This window comes from Epargyreus clarus, unplaced genomic scaffold (genome assembly GCF_041222505.1).
Source record: "Epargyreus clarus isolate Ecla_fem2 unplaced genomic scaffold, WU_Ecla_fem_2.2 ptg000009l, whole genome shotgun sequence".
NCBI classification, from domain to species: domain Eukaryota; kingdom Metazoa; phylum Arthropoda; class Insecta; order Lepidoptera; family Hesperiidae; genus Epargyreus; species Epargyreus clarus.
In genome coordinates, this window is record NW_027332217.1 from 4,529,988 (window position 1) to 4,557,316 (window position 27,329).

The following is a 27,329-nucleotide window of genomic DNA, read 5'->3' on the forward strand; positions in this document are numbered from 1 at the left end:
GACGCTTATTTTCATGTTCTTCTATGACATGACCAACATTATCATAGCGAATATTAGTAGGCAATGCGTTCTTGGATGGTCTTCCCATATTTGTATTTGAAACATTCAAAGAATTAGAATGTGTGGCTAACTGTGCTTCTTCACTTTTCATCAAAGTTACAGCAACGTAAGATTTGAAATCTAATTGACTCAAGGTCTGTTCATTTACCATATTGTAAATTTTCCACGAATTCACCAAAACGCTGTCAATCAAATTGATGAAAAGTGGCCACCACCACTTCTTCCCTCTTACTCGAATTCTGTAGTTGGCTATTCCATTATCATGAAGATCAACTCCTCCCATATTTTTATTATAATCTGCTATTACTTGAGGCTGTTGCACATTCATCATCTTTTTATTTTTTCTGTCGTAACGTCTTGCAGTAACCAATGGTTCTACTTTGCCATTATTAGTAGCTACAGTTACCACAGAATTGTCATTCCATCGAACCAACAGCACTTCATTTTGTTTGTCAAAACAATAATCGAATGACCCTCTCTCTTTTTTACTGAGAATTTTCGTAGCTTTCAAAGTTTTGTTCATTGTACGATTTTCTTTGATAGTACCGGTAGCAAAGTAACCTTTCTCTTTTAGGATGCAAAATAGTTTATATGAAGAAAAAAAATTATCAAAAAATACGCGATGTTTACAAGGATCTTCAATTAGGGACAACAGATCTAAAACAGTATTTTCTCCCAAACCCAAGTCACTTCTAGTGACATTACTACTTTTGCCACCATATGGAATAAACTGATACAAGTAGCCACTTGCACTGCATAAACACCAAAGCTTCAATCCGAATCTAACAGGCTTTCCTTTGATGAACATTTTGCAACCATGACGTCCAAAATACGGCACCATTTCTTCGTCAATTGACAAGTTATGTGAAAATATCCCAAACTGCTTGTTCTTTTTGTTGATGACATTGAAAATAGGACGCAATTTGGCAAATTTATCATTTTTGTCCAAGTCAGCGTTGTCACATAAGTGAATATTTTCCTTTATACAGTCGAATTTGTTTCGACTCATACACTTTCTTACAATCGGTACATTTTTGTCTTCATCTTTAGACCAGTACAGTTTTGTTGAAGGCAGAGAATGATAACCGGTCAGGAATAATATACCAAAAAATCTTTTGAGTTCTGCTACCGTAAGTGTGAATAAATGTCGATTATGGTCACAAGCATATTTTTTTGAGAAGTTTACAATCTGTTCCCAAACTTCATCACTGAAAAATAAGGAAAATACTTCAAAAGGTGTTTTTCCGCCTACACGTTGTTCAATATTTTGTTTTATAACGGTTTCATCACTTATAGGAAAGTTTATATATGTCGGATGACCCATTTTCCAGTCTAGAATACATTTTGGTGACTTCTTTGGCCTTTTCGATTTTCTTGAAGTTGAAGGACTGGTCTGGTCTAGCATATTTTCAGACTCAGTGGGTAAGTCAGTATGGATTTCGTACGTTCCAGCGATGTCGGTGGGCAGAGTGCTGTCGAAACCACCCAACATATCATCATCTAGGTCTTCTTCGTCTGTAAGATTGTCAACCGGTGGAGGGATGTATACAGCATCAATTTGGTTAGCATTTTGTAAATCTTCCTCTTCTTCCAACACGGCCATAATTTCTTGTGATGACAATGCTTTTTTATAAGCCATATTGTACAAATTCACTTCTGTGTGGGTTACTACGTAAACCAGAGAGCTTGAAGTTCAACAAGTAACTAACTGATGAAACAAAAGCGTTTGTGTCACATGAGCTCCAAGAAATCATTGTTTACTATAAATCTCTAGCATCAATGGGTCGCGGCATTACAATAACAAACATTCAATAAATCTCCCAACGTTACATACACGCAACCTTTTGTGGAAGTCTAAGTTACACTATATATATAGGTCTTCTTGTTCAACAGAATTATTAAACTCATAAATAAAGGATTGTTAAATATTTGTTTAGTGTAAAAAGTTCGAATTTATTTTAATTAATATTTTTTATGATTTAATTAAATTGTCTGTCTGGAGAAGACTCCATTCGCTGTTTTTCAAAATAAAAAATAAAATATAATTTTTATTAAATTAAGTGTCCAAATAATAATAACCTGTATTTCAGGTTTTCTTTTACAGACTGGATAAGATCTCAGAGATTTACTGCCCTATTTTTAATACCGAAAAAAATCAAACATAAAATGTTGCGTTTACGCAACGATGGGTAAAGATGGGTTAAGAAATCATGAGTTACTTCGCAGGGAAACTTCTTTGACGTCATCGATGACGGCTATATGTGTCTAGTATTGACAAGGTGCGGTGCTTACTATCAGATAAACGAATTCCATTTAGGTATAACTCCCATAGATAGGTATATTCAATGACAGCATATTTCCGTTCAAGCCTACGCAGGTTTCAGAGAATGACCGCAGTATCTATTCTAATGCATTTACGTTGTTCCAACCGTTTTTTGTTATGGTTTCAGAACCGTGTGCATTACGTAGAAATTATATCGTAGTTTATAATATTTTTTTATTTAATTGGTCCTTTCACTTTTATAACGAATTATGATCATATCGATACTTTGAAATGAAACTCGTGTTAATTGTGAATATGTTAGCATCAGTGCCATTCTGCGAAGTTATCCGTGTACTTCACTAACTAGTAATAGAAAAGTAAGAGTTACATTATAATTTTAACCATGATAATCGGTTATTAATAAATTTACTTCGCTTGAATAGGTGAATGGAGAATAACTTATTTAAGTATCTTTTTTTTATTTTTTTCTCGAGGGGGAAACCTTCAAAAGGTACCCGACGACGTGGGAGCGACGCCGGGTTATGTGTAATTTTTACCGCACTAAAACCCCCCCGGTGGCCATCCTCAACGCTTGTTGGAGAACTCCGGGATCTCCAACGGAATACAACCCGAGCCCTCCAAGCGCGATGCCCAACGGGCTCTACCCTGGGGGAACAGTTTTCGCTCCTCCCACACCATGTAGTGTTTGCGACGGTATGCGACCACACATACCGCCGTCCTTCCCGGGGTCGCTTGCTGGACGGTTCGAGCTCCCACGACAGGCAGGGGATACCCTATTCTAGTCCCGGAACTACAGGGACAAAGTTATTTAAGTACCTAACTACTATGTTTTAATATAACCATAAGAATTAAGTTAGAGCATTTTATGTACCAGAATATGTGTTAATATGAATACTAGAACAAAATAGTTCCAGTATATTAGGTACTATAAAATTAAGACAGGATTGGTGGTGTGTAACAATAAACCAATCGTTATAGCTTTAGAATGATAAAATAATTGTCGTCATAAGAAAAACATTAACGCATTTACTTATGAATATTAATTGAAAAGATAATACATTCTCATGTTTAAATTTATTAAACTATTATCCTTTTAGATATTACGGTAATGCCGTAGCAATTGAGCCGTCAATAGTTTTACTAGCTTTAACAAGGATGCCGTCATAATCCAAGCATTATTGGATATTGCTTGTGCCTACGAATATTAATAAAGAAGATAATTTATTCTCTTATTTACATGTATTAAATATTGTACTAAGAACTACCTTCCGAGTTATACGAACTTAAATATTTATACGAAACAAAAAATGTCACCGTACTAGGAAAATGGCGAATCTTGCAGCGTTGTAGCATTGTATTTTGATAAGCAAAATAGAAAGATACTTCGCCGCCTTGAAATTGAATGAAGCCACAAAAGAATGATTTTATCATTTATTGTTTGAATTCTTGTCAAAAAAAACATTTTTAGACAAAATTTACGTATACATATTTAATACTACGTAATTTACATAATAACTAAATAAGTAGGTAAGTATTTCAAAGATTTTAGGGACATTTTAGAATGGAGACGTGATAAAACTATTTACGCAACAATTTCAATTCTCAAAACTAGTTACACATTTTTGTTAGGAGTGATCAATCTATGTATTTTACTCATCTAAGGCGTTGTATTAAAGGAATGGGCTGGCTAGACAGCCTGGCGACGTTTTGTGGCTCTTATCAATCGTAACGCGTAGCTATAGGACACCTACGAAGATATATCGTACTATATCAACAGGAAACTCGGCTGATACGGCCACAGGTGTTACTATGGCATGATGAGGATTCACGGAACTGAAATCTGACGTAATTTGCCATCCGGATAGCGTGTCCGAATCACTCTCGTTTGTACTCGTGCTATGTGGATTGTCCGATGACTATTTACGATCGATATACAAAATCGGACTACCGGACGAGTGATTAATCTATTTGCTTATTAGATGTTCTCGGCGTTAAGAATAGATTTTTGACTATATACATAGTGTAAATAAATACTAGGAACATGTTTTCTGCACATACACTACGAATCACGTATGGGTGCCGTTTTATGGGTGTGACATACAAGTTCTAGGTTCGATCCCCGGCCAGCCAGACATCTTAATAATGAAATTAGATGTCTATACGAGAGTCCGTTGCACCCACGGGAATCTTAATATGAGACTATCGGTGTAGGAATCTTTTATACTTACCTACCTACCTGTATAGATAAGGATGATTAAAATTCTTTATTTAACTTATAAGTTAAGCGGCAATTTAAGAATGTTTTTTCCGTTAACTAAATCTTATTAAAATAAAGGTAAGTGATTGCGCACCTACGGAATAAGGAAAATGGTGATTTTATTATAGAAAAAATGGTACTTCCGTATAGTCATTGGAACTCGATAATGAATACATTGGAACCCAATCAGATTTCATAATTCGATTAAACAGAGAAAGTATGCATGTTCATATTTCCTCCGCGGGTTTCTGAGTCAACTGAAGTCTTTCATGACTAACTGTAGAAGCAGATATGTGTATGAGTCAAACTAAATAAAATGACTGAAGAAATTTTACCAGATGCCAAATTCCTTCCTTTAAAGAAAATAGAATGATAAATTGTAATATTTTATAGATTAGTCATTTAGTTTGCGCATTTTTAAAATGGGAATTTTATATTACTTGGCAAGGTAATAAAATTCCCATTAAAACTCGTGTAGAAAAACAGTTTAAAAAGGATTTTTTATAAGAAACGGTGTTAATTTTGTTCGAAAATAGATGAAGATGAAAAACAATTTATTTGCAACGATACAGGTAGATCTATTTTAAGGGTCGCCCACATTATGTTATATTAAATGTCATTACCCACTGATATTGTGCAATGCGTGGTTACATATTGCTACGTGACAATATGTAAGATGTACCGACGCCAAAAATAAATTGTGGATTTTATAGTTTCAATTGATCTTGAAGAAACATGTAGAGTTATTACGAAGACAGTTATTGCCGAAATTTTGTTTAAAAGAGAATCTGCAAATTTACATAATTTCTAGCTGACCCGGCAAACATTGTGGTGCCATATAAATAAAAAATGTTAAGGGTGTATTACCCTTATCACTTAGGGGTATGAAAAATAGATAGTAGCCGATTCTCAGACCTACTGAATATGCATATAGATTTGGTGAAAATTGGTAAAGCCGTTTTGGAGGAATACGGTAACTAACATTGTTACACGAGAATTCTATATATAAGATTTAAATTTACCTAATTTGGACATTTAAATTATGATAGTTTATTTTATTTCGATGTCATGGACGAATTTTTTAATTACATAATAATGTTTTAATTTATGCGTTATCTTTTCTATTAAATCGATCGATACTGTAGTCCGTCGTTCTATAAAAGTTTTACCCAAAGATCTTTCACCCATCAATTCTTATATTATTTTTATCTTTTTAATTTCTGTTATATCTTTGTAAGATTTATTGACATAATTATATTTTATTTATTTGGTTTTTAAATAACTCATTATATTATTATTTTATTATCATTTATAATAGACAAATTATTTATGATAATACTGTATCTACCTGCGAAATTTCCCACGTTTAATAGTTCGTGAATTTACGCCATTGAGCACAGAGGTATTACGAACCGTTCCTCAAATATTTAAATGCACTGAAAATTTATTTCTCATAAAATCTAATTTAAAAATAGCCGCAAACTGAAGTTTATGTGCAAGTGAAAATCAACCCCTAGATACGACTGCCGCTCAGACCCTCGGCTACATAAAGGTACTTGCGACTGGGTGGGACGGGACCGCCCTCCACTGCCGCGGCCGCCAATAGCCGATGCCGACCGGCACAAGAGAACCCCACCGACTATACGTTATTTCGCCCCCCTCTGCCAACGCCACGTGCTCCAAGCCAGGCTTTATTATACGCGCTGTCACACCAATTCATTTAGTCGCTTACCCGACACGACGCGTGCGACATTACACCTTTTCGGGGATGTCAATTGAGATCGACTGCTATGGATTGCACTAAGATCCCGTACTTCGCGTTATTCAGACAAGCCGGCACTGTGATAGTTAGACAAAAGATGGAAGTATCGGACACCTGTTGCAAGCCCCTACCGTGTCCCACCTCGGACTGCCCGAAGGCTGTGCACAGGCCGGCAGGTTGTGAACAATGTTCTAGGACTAGATTAATTAGCCAATACAGTGACTGTGATAGTGATATAGTGGATAGATGTCGACCTTACCGTTCGAGTTCAGCGAGAAGCAGTAAGATATTTTTTTTATTATTTTCCTATTTTTTTTATCTGTAACAATTATATCATTAATCAGTTATTCAGGAAGTTACGTCATAACTCAAATATAGATTAAAAACATAACATAAATATACTAAAGATTCAGTGAATCTCATTTCATTATAAGCAGGTGATTCCCCAGAGGATGAACTTATCACTTCTAAAGGTCAGAGAAAGCTTACCTTGCATTGCATTGAACTGTATTTATAAAACAAATATCCGGCGGTCTGCGAACGCACCTATTCTCATGTCCGTCTCATTGTCGCTCCAATCTCGCACGAATCTCGCCCGTCTGCTGCAGTCGAGCTTACAATTTCATTACGCGCAAAAACTCGGCTTGATCGCGACTCTACAATGTTAAACACGAAGATCAGAACTAACTAACTGGGCTTAAACTGCAATTAAACTAGCGTACTGTTACCGGAATGACATATCAGACTAAATGTTTTTATCCTTTAACAGCGGCACACAGTTATGTCCGCGCGGCTCCGAGGGTATGTTTCGTAATTATTAGTACTATCGCCGGTCCCTCTATATAGGGCCATGAAATGATTTAAATGACGTCCTATAAAAAATAAAGGTGCCTATCTAAACACATTCGTAAGATCCGACCAGATCGTGTTCGCTAGTTTACATCACACTCTTATATGCTTTAACTCTACAAACTCTACATAGCTTCTTTCTAGTATTTACTAAATAATTTACTAATAAGTGTTCAATATAAAGTTTCATTTTGCCTATATTATCATTAATCAATATAGTGTTTTATTCATTTTTTTTTCGTTTAAAGCCTTTTAAAACATTTGTTTATGTGATAACATTTCTAAAAAGTTTTGCAGCAAATAAAACTATTTTTGCTTATAAACATCTGAAAGTAACTGAAATTTTCTGTGGCTATCGTTCAAATTTTGAGACACTTTTTGCAAAGAAAGAAAGAAATGTACTGTACTGGCGCGTAACTCAGTAGAGCGAATGCATTGAAAACAATAACTCTACTAGGTTATGCCGCAAGTGGTCAACATGTGGGAAATATCAGTTCATAATTATATTTTTCGGGCCATGTTAATGGGTCAATAGTCCTCGTTAAAGGTCAAGATATCATCCGGACTTTTATGTAAACTCGAATAGGACTAGATCTCATCCGAGGTCAATATCAGGTGTCCAATTTTATTTAAACCTAATCACAGTAGTCCACTGCATCCTAAGCTGGAATGACACGTGAGTCTGTATGTTAGTATATAGATAGTAGCTACCTATTATAATAGCAATCATGTCTACCTGTTGCAACTCTGTTAGATAATGTAAAGTCAGTCATGGTGTGCGATGGTTCATTTGTCACTGCAGACTTTAAACATTTACCCATTAGGTAGAAACAAACAGTCTTGTGCACGATAAGCGATGTTTGTTACCTATAATCTACTTTTAAATTGAACTTTTTTCTACCCCAAATTCAGTACCCACATTTGTATGAATTAGGGCTTATCTATGCAAATTTAATCTCCTTTATCTCCGTTCTCAAAGGCATATCTAAGTTTTTTTCACTTTTTCAACTTTTACATTTCTAGAAACTTCTCGACAAAAAAGAAATTTCATTTGTCACAGTAGTGATATGTCATAACTTGACTGTACACTCGTTAGCTACTTCATTATCATAAGAAAATGTTCTCATAATTAACGCCTTTTTACCCTCATTAGGATGAATAGAATACCAATAACGTAATAGGCTCAATGAAGCCGGTGGATCCTTGTGGATTAACGCTAATTTGTTAGCAGATATAAGTAAGTTTTATTACTTCGTTATGATTAACCCACGCCAGTATCTGAACTATTATATTATTATAGACTATTATATATTATATTATATACTATTTATTATATTATGATTAATCGGACAAACCACGCCGAATCGCTAACTACCAACAAGAAAATATGGCCTAAAAAAGATTGAACAATAATTTTCCCGGAAGTGTTTTTCGCAAGAACATTTAATACGGATTGCCGTTTTGTAATTCACTTGTAGTGGTAGTGTGTCACAATTCCGGTTCACATGTACCCATTGAGCTAAAAAAACCCATTTTGTATCCGTAATGGAAAAAATATCTTAAACCTACACTAGGTTCAGTCCCGCTGTGTACTATTAAAACCTTTTTGTAACTACAGATTTAGAATAGTTTGAAGTGATTAATAAAAACGTTTTTGTATTTTTAATTACAAGAATGTCGTAACGCCGCCACCGGGCTATTCACACGTCCTACGACAATTATGTCACTACTCGTAGGTTGTGGTTCATGTTGTGACGTAGATGTACCTATATCAGATATAAATTTTATCAAGTAGTAAGCCAATATGGATTTCATTTTGCAATTATTCGGTTTAAATTTTTAATATTTTACTTTTAATTTATTATTTTTTTTTTTTGGCAATTTAATTATCATGATTATGTAGATACTATTAATTATTGAAGACAATTTTCTTAACAATCTCTTATTAATTTTAAATTTTAAATTTTTGGCCTATATTCAATTTACAAAGCCAGTTTACTCTTTTTCCCATTTATTAATTTACACTATTTGTAAAGAACACATGTTTTAAAATTAATCATCACAAAATAAACAGCGAGCTCTAAATAAATAAATAATAATTCAAAGTTAAACAAATACTATAAAAGTAATAATCCTCTCACGATAAAATAAAATAAAATTCGTAGTTAAGCGAAGAAAATCCTGTACATACTTACGTCATTATTGAGTGGGATTATAAAAAGAAACGCAGAGTCCAGTGTCATGTAGTAATAGCGTGTGCGCGCTCCGCTCGATTTCATGAACTATGTCCGAGTCATTAGGACCGCGATCCACTCCCTCATTAGCAACGTTTCACATAAAACCTCCACATTTACCCGCGGTAAGCCGAGCCGCTACAATTATAAACAGTTATTTCAGTGAGACCGAGCCCTTGTAATTACGCTGCTTAGCCGTCACATTTAGCTCAACACGACCATTCGATCTTTATTTGTAAAGCACAATTATTTCTTGTTACTACCTGCGACGTGAAAACACATCCCACCGGCGCAAGGGGCAAAGACACCATAAATTTTCATTTAATTTCCATTAAAAAACTTATCTGTGAAATTGCGTAATATCAGCCCGTTACCTTATTATATTTTAACTCGAGGGAAATTTGCGCTTGTTTGGTTAATTTGAGGGCGGACGGCGACGATCGCCGATGCCCGAAGATGCTATTACCGTTTAGAGCGATTTTCAGTTAATGAGGAGGGCACCACCGGGCACTGTGTGATACGCACTGACACGCGCTTATTCGGGCGATAATAGCTCTTATTATGCGCAGTCAAATTTTATGAGCATACGGGTTGTAGCCGCCGCTAACAAAATAATGAATGGACTGAATTAAAGGACTATTATCCTCAAACATAAGACCCCTTCTATTCAATGACACATCTCCGAACATTAATAATACCGTTAAGAATATGAAACGGTACCCTTAATTTCGGTGCGAGATTCTGACATGAGATATCAAGGCTCAAGCGCGGAACGGTCGCAAAAGATACAAAAACCATCAATAATTTGACGCGCATCATTTTGTAACGAGCCGCGAAGATGGTGCTCGCATCCAAATTTTTTGACGCGTTTATGTTCTGAATTTACATAATGATTGCGCAGGCGCCGACTACGTCCGCCGCACCGAACGGTGCGAAGTTTTCTCGGTTTTCGAGCCGAAATTCTAGTTAGCGGTCGCGCGATTTCTTTTTAAAAAGGTTAACAAGGTGCTCTCGTTTGGGTCGTTTTTCGTGCCGCGAAGCCTCCTTTTGTGTACGGGCGAGCTGTTAAAAAATAAACGAATTCTTTGTTTCTCGGGTAGTCAAGCCGACCTCCGACGCGGTCCCTACTTTTTTATGCCCCCTTATAACCTGTGTATTACCTACGTGTAGGTATCTACAGTTTTTATGGTCGCTCGGTCAGATCTTCAATGGGCTAAGGAATTCGATCGAGTCTCCTCATTGTCCATTTATAGTTTTTTTTTCAGTTTCTAATTACCGCTCCTTTAAATGAGATCCCCTTGGAATCTGAGATGTATTTTTGAGTTTGCTCAAACAGTGGACGAGTTTTGAACCAAATTTTTCAGATATCAAAGTCCAAAATTATTTAGGCTCCAAGTCTGAGACAAAATTCAATTTCGCCGACGCTGATACTTGCATGTGATTAATTTAATTAGTGAATTTTTAATTCGTATCTAAACGATAACGCTTTATTAGCTGCTGTATATTTTTTATGTAAAGGGATTTGGTGAATGTAAAATAACACTGAGTGACTCTACGCCTTTTTACGAGCTGACCTGTTGTTTTTTTTTTGTTGAACTTTTGACGGCGGTCTCGCGGTTGCTTGCTTTTGACCGGCGCACTAATAAAATGTTATGATCGTGTGTTTAACGCGTGTTGTGTGTCGGGCCTTCCTTTTGACATGATCGTTATTGCCCAACTCCGCCTTTGCGGTCGCCTTTTGTGTTCCAACTGTAACAACGATGTTATTGTGTCAATTAGAGGGTGATACAGCACCTATAATGAGATCGTATCGAGGCAGGCGCCGAGCATTGCCTCTGATGTTCGGATTTGTTTATATAAATGGCAGCGAATTTACTTTGCGTGTAAGTAGAGTGAAGAGATATGTTGGTATCTTACTCTTACTCGAATGAGGGGCGGGTGATGATCGGGACCAGCTCACGGGGCTTAGTTAAATAATAAGCGGCGAAGTGCCCTATAACTATAATTTTCTTTTATTTGACCGCTGCACAGCCTCCGGGCTAAGGAGCAAAATCGCCACAAAACTCGCTAACGAGACGCAAAGATAAAAAAACACCGGACACAATTTTCTACGGTCGGCAACGGAGTTCATTATACCATTACTCAAAATTGTTTACTGCACTTTTGGAAAAGTACCCACTTTTGGGAAATGTACCGCGAATTGCATTCAGTGGTTGGCAAATCCCACGGTTTTTTTGTATTAGTTATTTGCACACAAAAGTTTCCTTTGTAGTTACATATTTCTCGTGCCTAAGCATCCTTGATTCTCGTTCATTCATAACAAGACCCATTGATATAAATCGATACCTACAAACGGATATAAATAGCACTAAGTTTGTACGATATATTATTAAGTAACCGTGTAGCTATTTATTGCAATACGGATTCAACAAAGCGTGAACTCTACTTATTTTATTTTGTCAACTGAACTTCTTATACTCGTATTATCGTTGTCTATTATTAGAAAATTAGTGTTTTTTTTTTGAAAGTGTTAACTATTTCAGGATGTAGTCATGTCCTTATTCGTTAGTTCCGTATACCATATCTTAACTATAATTTGTTACTTCAATTACAGCTATTTATTTATATTAACTAAGATGATGTAAATTTAGATCATTTATTTTCGTTCGTTGCTTGTTTAACGCGTTTAAAATGAAGCTATTCTCGAATCGATATATCAGATTTTAATGTCAAGTTCAAAATACCGCGTTACGTCTTCGGTAATAAACTTGTGGAATGTCAGTTACGTTTCAGTTAAACATCTGACGCATTTAACGAGTCCTACGTTTGTCTAAAGATATATTCGCGCGAAAAGATCGTAAGGCGCTACCTACGAGTTACAAAATAGTGTAAAGTGTTGTAAGGTTAGTCACCATGTAACAGACATAATACATGTGATTCACACACATTGAGTCAAAGCACTGAAAGAGCAAATAACGCGATTAGTGAGTAACGTATAATATTGACGGAGCGGCAGTCAATTAAACAATTGATGTACATTTCGCAATGATATGAAAGTAACACATAACTAATTTACTAGTGCATTTACCTGGAGATATATTCGCAGTAATATAATTTATAGATGTCTGAAATATTTTTATTACCTGTAAAGATCTTATATAATTACTGACGATATTAAAGTGTCAGTTAAAGTAGCATAATTAGAAAAAAGCTTCTACTTTGTCATTAAATAAAAATTAGTAAATTATAGTTATTTACATTACTCAAAAGAATTTTGAACACTTTCACATTATTCTCTCCACTGATCTCAAATGTCCGCCTATTCCCGCAAAATAAATCAGTTATTTTATTGCAACTACGTAAATTGTTGCATTCCTCACGTGAAATGTGCATAGCATAACGATGTTTACCTAAATACTATGTAAAATTAGTATAAAAATAAAGTGTTTCCTTTTTATACAAAATAATAATAAAACAGTAACTAAAAATATTTACAACGCCATCTAGAATCGAACAAATAAAACTTGCCTGTATTCGCATGGCACTAACATTGTTCAAACAGTTTCTAAATTAATTTAATTTAACTTTGTAATTCGTAAAATCGATTCTTAAAGGTAAAATTCTTCTTAATAATTCAATAATGACTCTTGTGACGCAATAAATTTAAAATCATTCTATTATAAGCAGGAACGAGATCGTATAGGAACCGTTTAGCCGGATAATTAAGTAGTTTGCGTCGATATAGTGTAAAGATATGAACAGTCTAGCCTGATAACTACATAGTTCTCGTCGATATAGTATACCGATATGAACCGTTTAGCCGGATAACTACGTAGTTCGCGTCGATATAGTATGTCGATATCGGAAGAATGTCCGGTCGGCTGCCCGCCACCGTTAAATTGTGCCGCATTAGTGATTCACATAGGTTCACCGGACAATTAGCAAAGGCTGTCCACCTCTGGGCCGCGATGTATTTATTCATCGGATGTTCATCGATTACCATAATCGATAGCATCGTGCGTGCCGCATACGGAACGTGGTTCTTGCGTTTTCATTGATGAGATGCATCAGAAAGTAAATTTTGATTTGAAATTGTGGTACTTAAATCACGCGCTGTCATGGACTCTACTACTTTGATCAATAGTGAATATATTAAGTCAGGATTATGTTTAATATCATAAGTAATACTATTCAAGATAATATAAAACAATATTTTGGAAGTAAAGTAATAATAATAAAAATCCTGACAAGTATTATAAATGCTAGTGTAACATTGTTGGTCTACTTGCTTCTAGTCAATGCCTATTTAACCGTGTAACCGCAGAACTTTGTCGCTTACCGATGATCGGTGACATAATCACAGCCGTTTTTTTTTAACTAACACAAAAAGTTACCAAATAAGGAAAGTGTTGCAGGATATAACTACACATAACATTTGAAATTGCAAGTGAAATGTAAATGTCCTTAAAAATATTATACATGAACTGATCACAAATTCGTTTACAGTGTAGACAAAAAATAGACGATAACAACGACGGGTTACCTAACAGAAAGTAGTCAACGTCGCGTATGGACATTTGCAACACCAGAGCTCGCCACCAAAGGTGATATTTGGTGGAGAGCTCTTTTGGCACCTTATTGAAGAGCCCCAAGTCATAGCGCTCCGTAACACCTCATTACTCTTAATCACAATGAACTTACCTCAACTTTGTGTTACCAGGATACGTCAACGTCTGCGCGGCAGTGTGCCTGGTGTTACTTGTGGGTGGACTGTCGCCACAGTCGTCAGCGGCGCCGCACAAGAAGCGCAACATGGAGCGACAGCGCCGCGACACGGGGGAGAACAGCCTGTGGGCGAATCCATGCGATTATGACCCTAATGTGAGTATTGAAATATGGAGCAATGCCTGCGATTTATGATTACACTGACACCTATACAAGTTAATTTGTGTAATGACTCGAAAGTACTAAACAAATCCGTCACCAATTCGTTGATTTTCCTTATATTAAAATGGCTTAAGAAAGTACAACATACCACCCCTAATCAAAGCAAAATGTAATATTGGCGGAAATATGCAGAAACCTAAGCAGTAGTCCGTAACCATTATAATTGTTGTTTAAATGAAACAACAATGACCTGATGAAAACCACCCTTATTGAATCTTAAAATACTTCCTCTTCATTTTTTTAAATTTATTACTGTAAATGAAAATGAAATAGCTATTTAGTTAACATAAGGTCTTGCGAAGAAAGTTTTTGATCATACTTTTCATAAGAATTCGATTAATTATCACAACCATAGATATAAATATGTGATAGAATGTGGCATATAACATAAATAAGAGGAAGTAATATTTTCTTTTGACAAGATCAAGAAAGTAAAGGTTGTAATGGACGCGGGGTAAGCGGGTGGTTGACCGACCGCCTCGTACCATACAGGCGCTAATACGTCATTCAATGTATGACGGACGCAAGCGGGGAGCGTGGCCACTGCAGTCTAGAGTTTTGAATATTAATGACGATGTTTAGATCCACTGTAATCTATTGTTAGAATATGTGTCCCGTAATACTATTTTTAGTTGCGTCGACCTAACGAACACCTTTATTTTCTTATGATATACCAAGTTTCTTATGTTTAATGATAAGTTGCGTTTAATGGAGTTTTAATCGCGGGACCGTTTGTCCTTTTTCCACTGCAATTGATACCTCAGTGGTAATTTAAAATAAAATACGGTGGTGGCCGTTCACTGTCATTTTATTGTAAGCTCATTAACCTATTTACTACAAACTTTTAACTCTATGAGCTTTAAAGATTTCAGTAATCGAATAATTATACCTACACCATATCAATTGGTCTAAAATACCTTTATTGTGTTTTAGGATGTTTCTTATTTTCGTTAGTCTCTTAATTTTGTCACAATATTAATGATGTTTTATTTCTTTTCAGTCAAATTCAGAAGTACAATACTCAAGAAACAAAATGAATGAGATAGCATTACAAGCACGGAATGCTTTCGAGTCATCGGCGAAATACAAGGACCATCTTGTAAGTATTATTAGAATTACAAATATATTTTAATATTATAAAAGTCGGTTTGGCGTCTCTATCGATAATTAATCTGGAGCACCATAAAGATCATTAAGATTTGCCTGAACACATGGAACATCATCGGTATTTAAAAACTATGAAGAAACATCCAAATCTTTGAAGTTTGTAATGTGAACAAAGAAATCAAATATCCGAACGTCTAACTTCATAATTTAACTATTTGTCAAACTTGTACATAGTAATCAATCAGTTAGGTCGTTAATATTGTATAACAATGATCTAAAAGGCATTATTATATCGAACCATAACAGTAGTATAATAATGGGTAATCGAAAACTTCTAATAAAATTGTTCGTTCGCTTTCATTGATGAATCGAGTCGGGTGACGAGACAATCGCGACGTAGTATTCGCGGTCACATCGTTATGCCCGCCGCGTCGCTCTAAATGAACGGACGCAGCCTGCGACCGACCAATACCAATAAAACTTCAAACTAAGGACATCGCTGCATACCTTTAGGGCTTAATGTGATTTTATCGATTTATGAATGAAAGTGTCTGTAGTACCTACTCACTACGCCTACGTAACGACGTACGCACAATCGCATATCTATGCACTTTTGGCGATTCCGTCGGCGGTTAGTTTCACACGAAATTTCATTTCGTCCATTAACGATTCCTCGCGTGCACGTTTTTAGCGCCGTTTTCTCACCGCGTCGGATGGCGTGGAAGAGAGATTGCATCGACGCGGGCGCCGCCGGTTTCGCGTCTGTACGTCCGGCCACGGTCGCTTCCTCCCTTTTAATTATAATTTTGTACTGCGCTCATGTGACGCCTCATCGGCACATCGCCCTCTTCGATTTTCAACATAGTTCGAACCCCTCAATTACGTCCGCATCAAAATATTGACGCGCCATCCAAGCTCCATCAGAAACCTCGGAAACGCCAAACATCAATTTGCATCGAATGGAGCTCATACAATAAATCACTAGTTTTAAGAATCGATTTAAGACAATTCTGTCAGTTCGATCCCAGGAATATAATATTTCCGAATCGGAAGTAAGGTGGCCCGATCAACGAGCAATAATGCGATGTCGCTGTCGCGCCTCGAATCATTTATGGATGACCCTCTACCATTGTATTTTGTAATATCGTCGCCTGTGACGGAACGTATCCATTTCGATTAAAGTTGATAATGTCAACGTGTGATTGAGTGTCGAGCGGTCAATGGAGGAGGAACAACGAATTGATTTCGATTTGAGTCGTCGTGGCGTGGCGTGCGATGTTCGCGTATGAGGTATGGTGGCATTTGTAATAGGCTCGCCGGTCGTAACGACGGCGACGTCCTGTCCGCTCACCGCTGCCTCCCCGTCGTAAAATGACATTATCGACGCACAGTAGCCGGAACGAAGTACAGGACGGTGCGCGTACGCATCGAATACTGATTGCGCATTAGTATTGCGCGACACACCTGCCCGACGATTTTTTTCTGTCTCTCCCCTTAATGTCGGTCATTCGTTACTAATGTATCATATTTATTGCGATTTAGACGAAGCCCCGAGACGATGAACCGCCATTGTTAACGATTTACAAGGACGTTTACATCTCCTTTGTTTCGGTTTCGCATTTTCCAACTTGTGAACTGAACTGAGTTTTGTATGTCAGATTATGCATATCGATTCTCTCTTTGAAATATTACTCATACTTTTTAGGCACCGCCGAGACAAAGAACGTAAAGTCGTAACAGGAAAAGAGACCGTGTGGCATATAAAACGAAATATCCAAATTACACGTGCTATCATATCTGTCGTCAACCCATTCCTTACAAATAATAACTGGCCGCCGTACCGAGAACGCAATAACAAATTCAACGAACCCTACCGGTACTGTGTGACTCCGCTCTGGCCACCGTGTGAATATACCATAAGGCACACGGTTTAGAGCACGCCGGTGTCAAATTATTATCACATCACATTTAGAAACTGGAATTACGCTGATATTCATCAAAAAGTCTCAACATTCTTCGCTTTTTGAAAAATGCAAGCGTAACGCGATCGGTCAGCGCGCTCTCTACATACGAGCATGCTCCGAGCCGTCCATCTGCTATGCTTATCATGTTGTGATGTGGCTAGATATATAAACATTGAATTATACATGACATTACATACATACTTAGTGCGATAGCGTTCTTCACACGGGCGACAGGCTGTCTGCCGCGTTGGATACGTGTGCGCTCGTGTGCGGTAAATATATCAAGTTGCGCGTATGTGTGAGTGCATGTTTATTTGATAAGCTTCCGATGTTTCTAGCTAGGTATCCGGATGTTATATCGTCAAATTTCTAAGCTAACGGCCCACCCACGGGAACATCGAATGCGAACGTAGCCATCTTACTCCTTGGAATTGTAACTATGATGTTCTAACTATAACAACGAGCTTTTAACGTAGATAATATTAAATTAAATAAACACGAAGGCACTTTATAACAATTTGAATAAAGTTCGTATTCGTTGCATTTAAATATCATATCAGGGTTTGAGTTTAAAGTCAATCGATTTGTCCTTTAAGCGAGACTGTTACAAACAAATATAATGACATTATCAATAAAGTTTACTATCAGATGGCAGTTTCGGATATGGCGTGGCGTGGCCGGACGCACACCTGTGTTTCACACATAGCTACCAACACATAGCCGTGTACACAAACATCGCATTCCATCTCCAAGCGAATATGACCACCGAAGCGTTATTTTAATTCTCTTAAATAAACTGTTATGACTTAACGTTATGATGACGCTTGTATTATTAAATATCTACCGGTCGCAAAGAACTTCTGCTATTCCTAAACAATTTTATGGAACTTGCATTATATTTAAAGCTTTTATCATTGAAAATCATTGGTAAATAAATTATAAATAAAATCAGCTTTATCAATCACGGCCCATTATCATAATGGTTGCAGTGGTTTATGAATTAAGCTCGTTAAATCTATTTGGAAATCAATTTCAATACGATTTCGAATATCGCATCGATCGCCGATAAGGACTTTGCACAATATAAGGATTTTGGGTTGTTTGTCACGATTTTAGGAATGGAAATCGTTAATTAGCTGTATTGTTGTGTAACGATGTTTCCACTGTTGGAAGGGACTGTCGAATTGTTGCATCTGCCGTATCGCGGGCTTATTTACATTGTACATACAAATTGAAATCTATTTCGATGGGATTTAAGACTGAATTGATTCACTAGTAGTATGTCACGTATGTTCTGGGCGTAGTGTCAAATTTTAATGTCGAAACGGTTTCGTTACGTGACATGTCGGCAGCGGCGGTCAGACCTCCGGTTTCGATCTCATCTTTCACACGACCTTGGCTGACCCATAATGTTGGCGGATCGCTTAAAATTATCTAAATACACCCATTTTACTAATGGCATGCAAACTTAAAGTAATCACCACTGTATCACTGCATATCGATATTCTAATTGGTGATTTGCCAAGCCTATTTATAAGTTAATCCTATTTTGGGCTTCATTTATTTTCGGTGGCAAATACACGTTTATATATAGACACAATACGTACACAAACATAAATAGGTACACTAAACATTTTTAAGTATCAAACACTAAAGCTGATTGCTTAAAAATATACCCTATGGCACTTCCACAATTTAAATAAATATAGCGACACCTCGAATAATCTGTCAAACCGTTTGGGCTGAAGGATGTGACTAAGACATACATATATACATATGCGCGAAAATCATTACCCTCGGCGGTTAGGTAAAAAAAAATGAAATCTAAAAGTAATATTTAAAAAGTAAATACCTGGTTTTTAGTAGAGAAAGACAAGACAATAAATGCTCGGCTACCAAGATGACCACTGATGGTTCTGGAGTCCGCACTCCGTCCTTATTTATACCGGCGTCTAGCGGATGCTGCGACACTAGACCATCTTCCGTCCAATCGTCCTTTTCCATGAAAGTCAATCAACGCCGCACTATTTTTATCATTCAAAGAAATCGACGGGAACCGTAGCGTGTCAACGTTGATTCATACTTTTGTTCTCCTACTTGGACCTACTGCTAAATTGTTTAATTTCTAACATCGTTATCATTAAGCTTTGTTTAATGAGACCATCATTAGTATTTATAACTAATGAGAATAAAGGTGTAGTCCTTTGTCCTGGAAAAATGTGTGGGCTGGTGGGTTTCTAAGAAGTTTCAAGCATGTAGGCTTGCTTCCTTTCTCTATAATAATAAAAATAGTTTATCAATCTCTAACACACCCACGGCTTTGGGAAATCGGAAGTGTGTTTAATTTGACCCTGATAATAAGGCTTAATATGGCATCTGAGATAAAGTTGCTATATGACATTATATAATTTTTAATAAGTAAATCCTATTGAAACTGAAAATCAGACATAAGTCACACTTCACTGAAAATTATTACCCCATTAGTTACTCCACCTTAAAAGTTAAGTGAATGATATATATGATACTAGTAGAGCTCGCGACTTCGCCCGCGTTTAAAAAAGAAGATGACATGCCACTGAAAATTTGTACCTTCATTGGAATGACAGTGGCGCCATCTGTCGAAAATTGGTCGTACCATCTCAGAAACCTTCGTGGGCTCAAGCACAACAACTTTGCTAAAGATTATCACATGATCAAATGCATAGTTTACGATTCTATAAAGGACATGCAGACAAACGTTCATCTTTAAATTTATAGATGATAGATTTCATTTTTTTCCGTTTCCGCGTATTTATAAAAGTTTTCTCTTGTTACAGGCATTACAGCTGCACAGTTATGAATCCTTTGAAAAACTCCTAAAAGAGTGGTCTAACTACGAGTGGCTTCGAAAGTTCTCGTGGTTCCCTGAGGATGCCCTGCCAAAGGCGAAGGCCATCAACGTCACCATGCCTGACGACTTCATGGCTGACTTAATGGTGAGTTTGGACTTTTTACAAATGTTACTTAGTAGGTACTTAATATTAACATCGATGCGTTCCATGTTAGGGATAGTGTATTCAAATGTAGTTAAATCTACTTAGCTTATAATGTCTCTATTAGGGAAACGATAGAGGCACTTAATGTTGTATTGGTATAAGCCTTCTCTTAAATAAAATTAGGAACAATTTCTCTACACAACTCTTATTTTAGCATTATGTAATTAGGATATTAGACGACATTTAATGCGATGCTTAAAGTTTTAAGTTGTATACCTACCTATCAGTGAAAATGCATTAGTCATGTTGTAGCATCGTTTCTCAAAATCTTTAAACGTATCACGAGCAAACTAGCTATATTTTGTGCGATAACAAATCTGATTCAATTTAATACAATTGAGTCAAACCGATCACACATCCGGTCACAACGCCGAAAGGCAGCCACTTAATTTATCTGTACTCTTATTTCGAAGATAATAGTGGTTACCTAACCGAATCGATTTTATTGTTCTCTTAATCGTGGGGCGGCGAATTCGCTGATGCCAAAAACGTGCATCCGTATGAGTTTTTCAATCGATTTCAAAGAAACGACATCGTCGGTGGCACTCATTGTTGTCAGCCGGCTATCGTTTACGTGAGAACACAATGGTTTCGCAATTTGATGGCCTTTATCATGTGTGTATGTAATTGTCGAATTTGGACTGATACGCATTTTGTATCGATAAGTTCACCCAAATTCAAGCACATAAGTGTTGTGCCTTTGTGTTAATTAAGCGTAAGGTTTATTGGCTCTCTAGAAAAGTACGTCTTGGTCACCGAAGGACAAGGATTAATTCGGAAGTCTAGGTAAGTCTTCCGAATTAATCCTTGTCCTTCGGTGACCAAAAAGCACATCAATCTTATTTAGGGTTATTTAACACTTCTCCCTCTACTACTGTTGTTATTGTTGCAATATTAGGTTATACTTATCGATGTTTTCTTTGTCCACAGAAAAACATAGACTCGCTATTGCCATCTATGTACAAGGGGCTGAAGATGATCGTCGCGGGCCTGTACACGGTCAGCAACAACGGGTTGAACGACAACGTGGTCACGGTAGACGCGTCCGTGAAACAGAACATTACGAAGAGCATGCACAACGTACGAGCTGTACTCTGCTTGTTTAATGTGAGTTGATCTAAAGTTCTTATATTCCTTAATTAGTCTTAACCTAAGAAGTTTGTACAGTGTTGGTTTGGCAAGAGTGCTTGAACTTATCAGTATTTGGTTATGCTTGAGTGCATTCAGTCAGCATCAACTTTTGTCTTGGATAAAATTTCAGAAGAATGTTACAATACAATCGATACGAACAAAGTCGCAAATGATAAATTTGCTCAGGCGCATCAAGAGCAATTGGAAACGGACAAGTGGGTTAATGTAAAACCGAGACGTTCGCGGCGACCAGCGGCGATTGCTGATGATAATGATAAGAAAAATGCTGCCCCGGAATTAGAATTTAGACCAGCGATGGAACCCAATATAAACTCAGAAAATAATGGTAAAGAAACAAGGACACGGAAAATATCCACGATTAGCAAGGGAACTAACACTACAGGTCTCAAAATAAAGGCTGTTGAGCGGAAAAAGTACTTACATGTCTGGAGACTTCTTAAAGACACGAAAGAGGAGGACTTAATTCAGTATATTAGAGACATATTAGGAGAAAACGCCTTTGTAGAGGTTAGCAATATACAACACAAAACAGAAAGGGGATACTCCTCGTTTCGGATCTGTGTAACGGAGGACAGTTTTGACAAGTTGCATAACCCTACCGTATGGCCCAAGAATGCCGAGTACAGCGAGTGGGTATTTTTTCGTACCTCAAAACTTCCCCAACAGCACACCAAGAAATAAGGAAACCATTAATATTTTATATCAAAATGTGAGAGGGCTTCGGACTAAAACAACACAATTTTTATTGTTGCTACAATGTGCAGTAGCGGACTTATTCGCGATCACCGAGACTGGATGCAACAGGTCCATCACGAACGCGGAGATCGTGCCGCCCGACTACTCCGTGGTGCGCTGCGACCGCGCGGACGGCCGCAAGCAGGGTGGCGTGCTGCTGGCCGCTGCGCCGCGGTTTGAGTTGCGACAAGTGCCGTTGCCAGGTAGCATAGACATAGACAAGTGCAACTTCGAGCTAGTGTGCGTAGCTGTTTATGCAAAAAATATTTTTTTATTTGGGTGCGCTGTAGTGTACATCCCGCCGCAAACTGCCGAAAATGAATATCTTTTAATGTTTGATGCCTTAGAAAAGACATGTATAAAATTTAAAAATAATGTTTTAATATTAGGAGATTTTAATATGTATTCTAGCAGTAATTATGTACAAAATTATTATGACTATTTCGTGGCGTTCGGGGAGCTCGTTCAGTGTAACAGTGTTCCCAACTGCAACGGTCGACAACTGGACCTAGTGTTAAGCGCGCGCGATGGTGTGACTGTGACGGAGTCGGATGAGGCTCTGGAGCCGGTGGACGCGTACCACCCGCCGCTCGCAGTGGCTGTTCGCGTCGTTGACACCGCGCGTGTAGCAGATAGCATGGTAGGTAGCTCATACAGTCGGGATGCATTCCACGAACAGTTGAAGGAGTGGAACTTCCGGAAAGCAGACTTTGGGAAATTATACTCTCTAGTACTTGACATCGACTGGAGCGAATTGTATAATTTAAAGGATCCCAATTTAGCTCTTGACCATTTTTATAGTACTTTGGATGATATTTTTGGACAGTGTGTACCACTAAAAATTAAAAACTTGAGGCAATCAAAGTACGTTTACCCAGTATGGTACCCACCACAACTTATAAAAAATATTCGTGTCAAATACGACCTACATAAAACTTTCAAAAGGACTAAATCTATGCAAGACTACGAGGCATTCTCACAGTGCAGGGCAAAAGTGAAGACAGAGACCGCGCTTGCTCATGACCAGTACCGAAACCGCGTTCAAAATCATTTGGCTTTTGAACCGAGAGCTTTTTGGGAATATATAAGATCAAAGAGGGGTAGTAGTGGGCAGCCTAAATTAGTACAAAACGAGCGGACGTTGTCAGATCTGGAATGTGCTGAAACATTTGCTAATTTTTTTCAATCCATATACAACCCGGAGCCGGCGCGGCTAGATGTGTCAGCGGTCAGCGCGTCAATACGGGACGGCGGCGCGCGCGTACACTTGCCTGGCCTGACCCCGGCAGAGGTGGCCGGCGCTCTTGCGCGAATCGCACCTAAGCGCTCAGTAGGACCAGACGGCATACCTCCATATATCCTAAAGGATTGTCGCTATGCTTTAAAAGACCCACTACTGCACATTTTTAATGTGTGCCTTACAAGTGCGACATATCCTGATAGATGGAAGCTCACCAGAGTAGTGCCTGTGCCGAAAGGGAGGGGAGGTCCAGAGCCAAGTGATTATAGACCGGTGGCCCTTCTGTCTGCGCCGGCAAAGGTGTTCGAATCAGCTATACAGCACTCATTGTATGCACAGGTGAGGTCTCAATTGTCTGATGCTCAGTACGGATTTCGTCCGGGGCGTGGGACAACGGGAAACTTACTGCATTTGATGACGAAGTTGGTTCCAACAGTGGATGCAGGGGGACAAGTAGATGTTGCCTATTTTGATTTTAAAAGGGCTTTCGATACAGTGGATGGTGACGTACTGCTCTCAAAGCTGGCTGGCATGGGCTGCACGCCCCATACGCTTAGTTTTTTCGCCAGTTACATGAGAGACAGGCGTCAATATGTCGACTGTGGCGGATGCCGTTCAGGCGAGTACTGGACAAGATCAGGCGTCAGCCAGGGCAGTAATTTAGGGCCCCTTCAGTTTATCATAATGATAAACGACTTGCCGGAGGCGGTTCAGGAGTCCACGTGCCTTCTATTTGCTGACGACCTGAAATTAGTACGGGAAATAGGCGATATCTCGGACCATGACAGGTTGCAAAGGGATATAGATCGATTGGTTGAATGGAGTCGGGAGAACAAGCTATTATTTAACGTAGCAAAGTGCTCTGTGCTCTCATTCAGCCGCGCGCTTGCTCCACGCTGGCACCTATACAATGTCGGGGGTGAGCCGCTCCGGCGCGTCACAAAGGTGAGAGATCTTGGGGTACTATTTTCGGATCATCTTAACTTTGGGGATCATATAGCTGAAGTGTGCAAGAAGGCGTACCGGAACCTAGGCTTCATATTGAGGCAAGCGAGGGATTTCACCAACTTCAAAGCCTTACGTGCCCTTTATGAAGCCCTGGTAAAGAGTCACTTGGAGCATAATTCGGTTGTATGGGCTCCAAGTCAGATGAAATATAATTTAATGTTAGAGCGGATTCAAAATAAGTACGCCCGTTACCTGTATATGAAAATGTACGGTACGTATCCTGGCTATCCTCTGCTGTACCCCACCTTATTCGTGCTGGGTATGGTGGGTTACAGTAAGCTTCAAACGAGAAGGGAGGAAGCCATGGCCAAGTACTTGTTCCTTGTCCTGCGGGGTGAAAAGGACAATCCAGCCATGTTGGAATCACTGCGGCTCAGCGCTCCGGATAAGAGCATAGGACAGCGACGATCCTCACCTCTGTTGGCGTTGCCGCGCGCTCGTACCAACTTGCTGCGTGACGCGCCCGCTACTAGAGCACTGTGCATTCTTAATTCCGTAGCGCAACGCATTGACCTTTTCAGCTGTACACTAAACGAGTTCACCAGGGTGGTCAGGGAAATTATAGAAATATCTGTTTATTAAATAGGTAAATAATTTTGAATAGAATCAAATGACATTAATATATTGTTATAAGAATTATATAGTATAATTTATCTTTGACCACAATTTTAATTTTAATTTTAATTTTAACTTTTAAATTTAATTTGAATATTTTTTTTATTTTAATGTATTTTTATTAATCTGAATTGGTAATGTTCTCGGTATAGTTCTTTGACATAATTTGATAATTTGACATATTTGGACTGTGACTTACCAATAATAATTACTTTACTAATAATTTGATTTAGCTTGTATTGACTTATATTATATTTGACTTAGGTATACCTCAATATTGACAAATGCTTAAACTTTTATATAATGATAATGAATGAATATTATAAGTAATTAATAATATATGTATACTAACACATTGGACTACATTTACTAACGAATTAGGCATTCCTGTAATGTTAGTGAATATGATGTAATAATAAATAAATAAATAAATAAATAAATAAATAATGCATTTGGAACTGTTATGTTTTGCAAAGCTTATTTTTTGATTCTTTGAAAACTTCTCTAAACACATATTGAGCTCTGGAAATAAAATTTCACAATATTTCGGTCCTATTTTAAGATCTAAGAATTCATAAATCTTAATGAAAACACAACTAATCTCCTTTTCTATCTTTGCAGGAGTTCATGCGATCCCGTAAGCTGGAAATACTGCCGCTCCCGGACTCAGAGTTACCGGAAATCCAACCGGACAAGATGACCTTCGCTCTGCTCGTGTACAGGGACACCCTCAACTACTTAGAATACCTGGCGCAAGTGTTCCAGAAAATGTACGAAGTCAACCCTTCAGTTGCGAATTGAGGCTGTCACACCGGTTGTGCTAACTAAAGTTAAACCGCGGATTGTGCGGGGCGACTGCCCTTTATTTGACTGTATTTGGGCTCTTTACTTAATTGTTGGTGCTTTTACTTAGGACTAAAACGCGATCGTATTACCTTAGTTAATACCGGAGAGTCTGTAAACATTTTGCCCGATACAACGAATCTCCTCGTAGAAGAATTGTTTGCACCTTTGGCTGTTTATACGTACGTAGTAGAAAATGTATATGCCATTACATTGCCATTTTGGTCTAGAGCGAATTAGTTCCTTTTTATATATTTTTTGTAAATAGTGACGAATTTAAAAATGTATTATTTATTGTTGTAACAGGCAGCTAAACGATCTGTTGTAGCAGGCAGCTAAACATTCTAAATTTTCCGATATCCTAGTCAAGGTCTTATTTATTTCTCGCTTAATATCCGTTTTAGTTTCAATTTCTTTGTTAATGGTACTATTGTATTTAAGATTTTAGTATTAAACTCCATTCCACCAAACTCGACTGATGTCGATGATAGTAAATTATTATTTGCTTGATAGTAATTATTGTGCTGGATCATGATAGTTTTATTTTTATCTGACGACGATTGTTCTCCACATGTCGCCTTACTGTAAACGGTTTACTATGTACCGTGGATGGCGAATAATTTTAATTGTAATATATAATTCCTAGTTTCATTAGTATTACATGATTTTTTGTTAACTATTTATATTACTGTTACAGAAATCCAATGAAATATGACTAGCTTTAATAGAGCTGTTAATTATATTATTGTAAAGTACAGAGCCAGTGTATTTATGACTTAATCATTATTTGTATAGTTCAAATAGTATTTATAACTGCACAAACATAACAGGTATGTTTGTGAAATTAAATTATTATTACATTTAAATCTTTGTTTTTTTGTTCTTTGTTTTCTTACCCAATAATCCCGTAAATTCAAACGAAAATTTTAATTTATTTCTTGAAACCATGAACATGTACACAACAACACACACACGGTAATCACAAAATAATGTTTGTAAATCCTTTAAAATATTTATATTTCACTAATTTGCTATATACATAATCTCCTTTTATCAAACACACACACAGACGGTAATCACAAAATAATGTTTATAAATCCTTAAAAATATTTCTATGTCACTAATTTGCTATATACATAATCTCCTTTTATCAAAGTATATTGAACATGATTTATACAATGGAACACTAATAGGTCTAATTTTGATGCATTAGTCATGGAATATCACGATGACGAGT

At 37.4% G+C, this 27,329-nt stretch overlaps 1 protein-coding gene across 1 annotated transcript; it reads left to right on the forward strand.

Annotated features, from left to right (window-relative positions):
* Positions 1-6,316: 6,316 nt before the first annotated feature.
* On the forward strand, positions 6,317-26,958 carry LOC140744807 (uncharacterized). The gene is made up of 6 exons (XM_073076477.1): positions 6,317-6,644; positions 14,167-14,327; positions 15,394-15,492; positions 20,281-20,439; positions 21,430-21,606; positions 25,871-26,958. The coding sequence occupies exons 1-6, from the start codon at positions 6,392-6,394 to the stop codon at positions 26,048-26,050; spliced, it is 1,029 nt and encodes a 342-aa protein (XP_072932578.1). The 5' UTR covers positions 6,317-6,391; the 3' UTR covers positions 26,051-26,958.
* The last annotated feature ends 371 nt before the right edge of the window (positions 26,959-27,329 follow it).

Excerpts from the sequence above, each read along its gene's own strand:
- LOC140744807 (XM_073076477.1), top strand. The coding sequence starts at position 6,392 with ATGGATTGCACTAAGATCCCGTACTTCGCGTTATTCAGACAAGCCGGC. Across the intron at positions 6,645-14,166 it reads TTCGAGTTCAGCGAGAAGCA|GATACGTCAACGTCTGCGCG; the intron begins GTAAGATATTTT and ends TTGTGTTACCAG. Across the intron at positions 15,493-20,280 it reads CGAAATACAAGGACCATCTT|GCATTACAGCTGCACAGTTA; the intron begins GTAAGTATTATT and ends CTCTTGTTACAG.